Below are 6,663 nucleotides of genomic sequence, written 5' to 3' on the forward strand. Positions count from 1 at the left end.
TTGTTTGGACTTGTCCCTGTTCAGGAGCATCTGTCTCCTTCCCTTCTCCCTTGTGCTGCTCACGGATTTCTTTGTGTTTTTTACAGAGAAGTTTTCAAAGCCAAACATCGTCAGACGGGCAAAAAAGTGGCACTGAAGAAAGTGTTGATGGAAAATGAGAAGGAGGGGGTAAGTGTGAGAGGGTGGGGGGCTGTGTTTGGGCAGGCTGGGATTGGGGGGGTTCATAGGTCAAAGCTGATCTTCAGGGTGGCAGAGATGCATTTTCACTCTGTTTTTTAACAATTCTTACTGTTATCAGGTGCCAGATCTTGAACCTGTAAGGGTGTGGGCAGGATCCCACCCCTGTGGCCTTTTTCCTCTCTTGCTGACAAGGTGATAATGTTGGGTCTTGTGGTTGTCCTGCCAAAGCATACAGCCTGTTAGCACCTTCTCAGCTGCGAAGGCAGCAGTGTGGTGACTGGGCTGTGTGGGGTGGCTGCTGGGAGGTGACGCTGCCCACACCTGGGTGGTGACACTACCCTCCTGTGCAAAACCCCATCACCCCGGGCACAGGGCTCCACACTGGCTGTTGTTCATGGAGGAACTGGGTAAAGTGTGAAAGGCAGATGCTCAGGGAAGTGCACAGATGGGACGAACCGAGGAGAGAGTAACAGCATAAGCAGCACAGGCAGCAGCGGGGAGGCTGCTCTGCAGCTCGAGCCAGGCTGTACCCTGTCCTGCTACAAATGTGGAAGGTGAGGAGAGAAGGGAGGGGTGTCTGTGTGCTGGTCACAGCACCACCCAAACACCTCTTATCTCGTGGCAGAATCTCTCTCACCAATGGTGGCCTGCTGGTGAATACATTTTGGCAATCCCAGTGTCAGTGTTCCATTTCAAAGCTCTGAGTGCCCTTCAGTGACTTGTCACAGTGCTGCTCAAGCAGGTCCCCTGCCAAGCTGCTGCAGTCACATCTCTGCTATTCTCTAGGCAGTGGTAGCCTGGTCTCCTGCGCTCCTAATCCCTGTTCTCTCTTTCTCCTTTCCAGTTCCCCATCACAGCCTTGCGAGAGATTAAAATCCTCCAGCTGCTCAAACATGAGAATGTGGTGAACCTCATTGAAATCTGCAGGACCAAAGGTATCTTGCGGGGTCTGTCTGGTGCTGGCTGTCCATTTTCTTTCTGCCCTCCTTTGTCACTGAGCGGGCTGGTGTTTTGTGCTGGGAGTGGGGTCTTCTAGCTGAGCACGGGCCTCTGTTTCTGCCTGTGATGTGAGGTGACTGTACACTCATCTTGGAAAAAAAAGGAGTTAGGATATTGCTGCAGCCTGGCTGGAAAAAGCTGTTGTCAGTCCTGCTGGGATATGTCTGTGCTGTGAATCCTGCCTGTGCTGGAAACCTCCTGTCTGAGAGGCTTTAAATAAACCAGCACTGGAGAGAGTTTGAAGCAGAGGGTTCTCAGCCTGGAGCTGATCTCGTGGCTGTGCACAGCCAGTTCCCTGTCAGGTGCTGGAGCCATCCCTCTCAGTTGCCTTATGATGGTTTGTGGCAGCTCTGAGCTGGTGACACAGCTCCAGCTGGAGAATTGCTCAGTGTCCCTTTCTGTGGGTGACAGTAACCGCTCGTGCTGTGAGGGCTGGGACTCCACATGGGGTGGTTCTGAGCTGTGCAAGCCTCTGCTGTGTGACTGGCGTGCTCAGTGCACCTGGCCTGGTGAAATTGCTTTAAAACATTTGCTAGTTTTTATATATCATTCTTTTATATGGATTTATACTGGGGAAAACAGTTCTGAAAATGATAACTGGTGTTTTATTTCAGTTAAATAAAACCAAAAGTGGCAGGTGTCTGAAGATGATGTTTTTAAAAAAGTCCAGTCAGTGAACTGGTAGAAATCCCTGGCCTAGTACTGGGAACTTGAAGTGACTCCAGTGCTCCACTGCGTGTAGGTTATTGTCTGAACGGGTATGAGTAGAAATACTGACAACAAGTTAATTTTTAATTCATTGTGTGATTAAGCGAGCTGTGATGATTGCGTGCCTGGCATACTTAGGGTAAATATTTTTGTAGACATGTCAGTTGTTTGGGTTTTGCTTGAATTCCAGTTTTCATCCAAATCCACCTTGACCTCAGTTTCCAGTGAAGTAGAAATGTTGCATTTACTGTTCTCAAACTTGAAGCTTTTAGTTTTTACGTTGGAAAGGTGTGGGAAGGGCTGTATCCACGTACAGAACTCCACACACCTAGTCTAGCAAGCAGCCTCCTGGCTGGCAGAGGAGAGCGGTGTGTTTCCGCGGGGGCTGAGCTTAGCTGTCATTTTCTGGTTGGAGTTGCTCTGACAACTGATGAAAATCAGCCTTTCTTTTTAATAATGTTTTGCATGTGTGCTCGAGGAACAAGATTGAGATCGATTGCTTCATTTGAGGTTTTCTGTTGACTTCAAATTGCAGTTGGAGTTGGAGTTTTAAAACCGTTTTGATTCAGATCAGTCTGTTTTCGTATATACTGTTTGAGGTTGCCGAAAAGCTCACTTTCTAATGTTATATTAGACAGATTTTCTCTAGTTCTGCATTTTTCCTGGGGCTGTCTTTGTGGGTGCCTCCTCTTATCGCTGATGCAATCAGTGATAGTGCTGGCTGGCAGCTAGCAGCGTGTGCACCTACCGACCACAGCTGGCAGGGAGGGAACCCCGCAGCCGTTAGGTGCACGGAGCAGCACAAAAGGAAGCTTTCAAAGATTTTCCTGCCTTTTCCTTACCTGCCTGATGACATTCACTCCTCTGATCCTCATCCCCTGTTCTTCTGTTGCTAATTGTGTTGTCTTAGTGCCTCTTTGTGAAGGATCTTGAGGCCTGCAAGGTCTCTGTGTCCCTGTGCCCTGAGGTTTTGTCCAGTGAGCATTATACGAGCAGCAGGGTGGCTGAAGGTCAGGAGGAGCTGTGACAGGGCTAAGGGTCCCTCCTTGTCTCTCCTGTAGCCTCTCCATACAACCGCTGCAAGGGCAGCATCTACCTCGTGTTTGACTTCTGCGAGCATGACCTGGCTGGCCTTCTCAGCAATGCTCACGTCAAGTTCACACTCTCAGAGATCAAGAAAGTTATGCAGATGCTATTGAATGGACTTTACTACATCCACAGGAACAAGGTAACGGGCTGGATTTGTGCTGTGCTCTGAGGTCACCCTGCTCTCTGTGGCCTTGCAAGGAGCAAGTGTCTTAGCACAGGCTGGAGGGAAATCCTTCCTTGTCCTTGATCTCCAGAGTCTGAGTGTCCTGCTGGCACCAGGCGCTGCAGGAAGATACATTAATGGCTTAACCTTTCCCTGTCTGTCCTTGTGTAGATCTTGCATCGAGACATGAAAGCTGCGAACGTCCTGATCACACGGGATGGAGTCCTGAAGCTTGCGGACTTTGGGCTGGCTCGAGCTTTCAGCCTGGCTAAGAACAGCCAGCCGAACCGCTACACCAACCGGGTGGTGACTCTGTGGTATCGGCCACCAGAGCTGCTCCTAGGTAGGAGGTGGTGGGCTCTGCCGGCTTCTCTGTCCTTCTTACGGCCCCGGGTGACTAACACAGCATCTCCGTTTAGGGGAGCGGGACTACGGTCCCCCCATTGACCTCTGGGGTGCAGGCTGCATCATGGCAGAGATGTGGACCCGCAGCCCCATCATGCAGGGGAACACAGAGCAGCACCAGCTCACCCTCATCAGCCAGCTCTGCGGATCCATCACACCAGAGGTGAGGGCGAGGGCGTGGGTGAGCTGCGGAGGGCGGGAGGAGAGGGGTGTGCAGCAGTGGTGTGGGCAGGGACTGGGCACTCCTGAGCTTCTTCCCTGCTCTGTGTGCTGGCTGCTGTGCACTCCTGGCACTGGAGTGTGTCCGCTGCCAGCAGGGACGCTGGGGAAGCTCCTGCTGATGCCATTTGCCTCCTTGGGAGCCAAGTGCATAGTGGGACGCTGCGCTTTCCTTGCTGCTCTGTCTGTACTACAGCTGGCATGTTACTTATGCTCAATCTGCTGAGGAGAAGAGGGTGAGCTTGGCCTCCCAGATCTCCTTTGGGGGGGGTGAAACGTGTCTTTGGTTTTGCAGCAGGGAGGCTGGGGAAGCTCCTGCTGATGCCATTTGCCTCCTTGGGAGCCAAGTGCATAGTGGGACGCTGCGCTTTCCTTGCTGCTCTGTCTGTACTACAGCTGGCATGTTACTTATGCTCAATCTGCTGAGGAGAAGAGGGTGAGCTTGGCCTCCCAGATCTCCTTTGGGGGGGGTGAAACGTGTCTTTGGTTTTGAGGACAGGGAGGATGCTGGCAGCTCCGAGTGTGAAAGAACAGAAACTGATGTGTGGGAATCGCCTCCAGCCTGTGCTTGGAGGTTCTCTCAGATAAACACATGTGAATTTCTGCTTTCAGAAGAGTTCTTTTGTTGGGGGGTTTGTCTCAGGTGCTTTGCACTGGTCACCATGAGAAGCCTCTTTAATTCTAGCTTGTAATTTCTGGCGTTAGCTGCGCCCTGATGCAAGTGCTCAGCCCTTTCTCAGCTCTGTATTTAACAGCAGCTTGTCCTGCCCTCTCATGTGGGATCGAGCTGAGTGATCTCTTGACTGGGGCTGTAACCTAAGGCAGGTGGTTGTGCAGGCAGCTGCAGACGCCTGTTACATGTATTACATACATACATTAAAGCTGCTTTCTTTTGTATCTAAATACCTGCTGTGGTCTCTCCCAGAGCAGGGTTGAGGTAAGTGCTGGTGACTGCAGCAGGCTTTGCTTTCTAAGGATAAAAGGTGCCACATGCATCCAGGTTTTTATTTAGCAATAAGTTTTGTCACTTTACCTTTCTGGATGTTGTAGCTGGCCTGAGCCATGCTCTCTAGTAGCTCTTTTGTGGGAAAACCAGAAATCCTGGAGCATCCTGCATGCCATTCCTACACCAGGAGGACTCTGTCCCAACTTGTCCATGTGTCTCCAGGCTTTAGTGCGCTATTTAGTGCCTCCTTCACGCTGTGGGAACCAGGTCTGCTGGCTTGGAGGTTATAAAATAGTATTGTTCTCTGAGCAGACCTCGCCCTGGTTTGCCTGAGGGTGTTAGCATCAAAAATAGCTTGTCCTCTCCTTAACAATTTCTTCACAACCTTCTCTCTTCCTGCCCTTCCCCAGGTTTGGCCAAACGTGGATAAATACGAGCTGTACGAGAAGCTGGATCTGCCCAAGGGCCAGAAGCGCAAGGTGAAGGATCGCCTGAAAGCCTACGTCAAAGACCCCTACGCGCTCGACCTCATCGACAAGCTGCTGGTGCTTGATCCTGCCCAGCGGATCGACAGTGATGATGCACTGAACCATGACTTCTTCTGGTCAGACCCCATGCCCTCGGACCTTAAAAACATGCTGTCCACCCACAACCAGTCCATGTTCGAGTACCTGGCCCCACCACGCAGGAGGGGTGGGCACATGCCCCAGCAGCCGGCTAACCAAGGCAGGAACCCGGCTGCCACCAACCAGACTGAATTTGACAGGGTGTTTTGAGCGGGGGCTTCCTCAGCGGGGTCCCAGCTGGGCTACTCCGCAGGTTGTGTTGGGCAGGGATGTCTTTGTATCTGGGAAAGGACTTTCTTCAAGGTGAAGTGTCTGCTGGCTTTCAGCGAGCTCTGCCGTCTCCTGTCCTTACGCAGCAGCTCAGCCACCGTAGAGCTCTCAGCGTGTCTGGGGAGGTGATGCCTCTAAGCCCAGAGTTGTTTCCTTGCAGCTTTACCACAGAGACTGTGTCCCCCGTGCAGTTTCTGTTGTTTACATTAAGCTTATGGATTGTCATGGACCTGGTGATGGAGAAAGTGGCTCTGTCTTGGCAAATGGTGCTGTGACCGGCAGGACTGGAAATAGCTGCCCTGGACCAAACTGGGCCCTGCTGGGAGATGTCTCAGCTTCTCGTGGTTGGTCGTAGCTCCTGCACAGCCTACACTTTGAACAACAAAGCGTTGATGTGTGATGTGGCAGGTGCTTCTGAGTAATGTGCAGGTGTCCTGGGGAAGGCAGAGTCACTCTAGACAGCATGACTAACTCTGGCTGGAGTTTGGGCTCTAGCCTAGAAAAGGGCTTACTGAGCAAAGCAGAGGGGTGGCTGGCAGAGCTGGTTGCTCCGTACAGCCAGGATTCACAGTGGGAATCGTCGGTCTCTGTAGCAGCACGCGGCCTCCATGCTTTCTTCATTGCAAAGCACAATGAGGAGCCTGGTTGGATGCACCCAGCTTGCTGTGTGCTTCCCCTGCAGCGCTGGCTGTGGAGGGAGTCTGGATGGGGAAGGGAGCTGCAAGTGCTGGCTGCAGCCTGGGGTGAGACCTGCCATCCCGCTGTCTGCAGGGGTTTCAGGGATTTTGGGAACACTGTGCTGCGAGCAGAACGACTCTTTAAACACTTGTGTGTCCACTCCTCTGTCTTGGAGCATTTTGCATGGGTCTAGAGCAAGACCTGCTGCCTTCCCTAGACACAGCGACCACCCCGGTGTGCTGTGACAATGTCCATGCACCTTCTGCCAGAGCTTGCCAGGACCGGCTCCTACAGAGCGAGCGCTTCTTCACAACCTGCCGCAGCGCAGCTGCTCGCTGAACACTTTGTCTTCCACGGCTGTCAGCTGCAGCTGGCCATCTTCTCGGTGAGCCCCGAGACTTTCAGACAGATAATGTGTACGACACGCAGCCTGCGATAAC

The 6,663-nt window shown here is 52.2% G+C and overlaps 1 protein-coding gene across 1 annotated transcript; it reads left to right on the forward strand.

Annotated features, from left to right (window-relative positions):
- Positions 1–86: 86 nt before the first annotated feature.
- On the forward strand, positions 87–5,637 carry CDK9 (cyclin dependent kinase 9; the record flags this gene model as incomplete). Its single annotated transcript, XM_010171817.1, has 6 exons — positions 87–168; positions 1,025–1,115; positions 2,949–3,115; positions 3,311–3,482; positions 3,559–3,707; positions 5,120–5,637. Coding segments are annotated over 6 exons (1,027 nt in total), but the record flags the coding sequence as incomplete, so codon positions are not given.
- Between the last annotated feature and the right edge of the window lie 1,026 nt (positions 5,638–6,663).

Source organism: Antrostomus carolinensis, unplaced genomic scaffold, assembly GCF_000700745.2.
Source record: "Antrostomus carolinensis isolate BGI_N321 unplaced genomic scaffold, ASM70074v2 scaffold29467, whole genome shotgun sequence".
Classification (NCBI taxonomy): domain Eukaryota; kingdom Metazoa; phylum Chordata; class Aves; order Caprimulgiformes; family Caprimulgidae; genus Antrostomus; species Antrostomus carolinensis.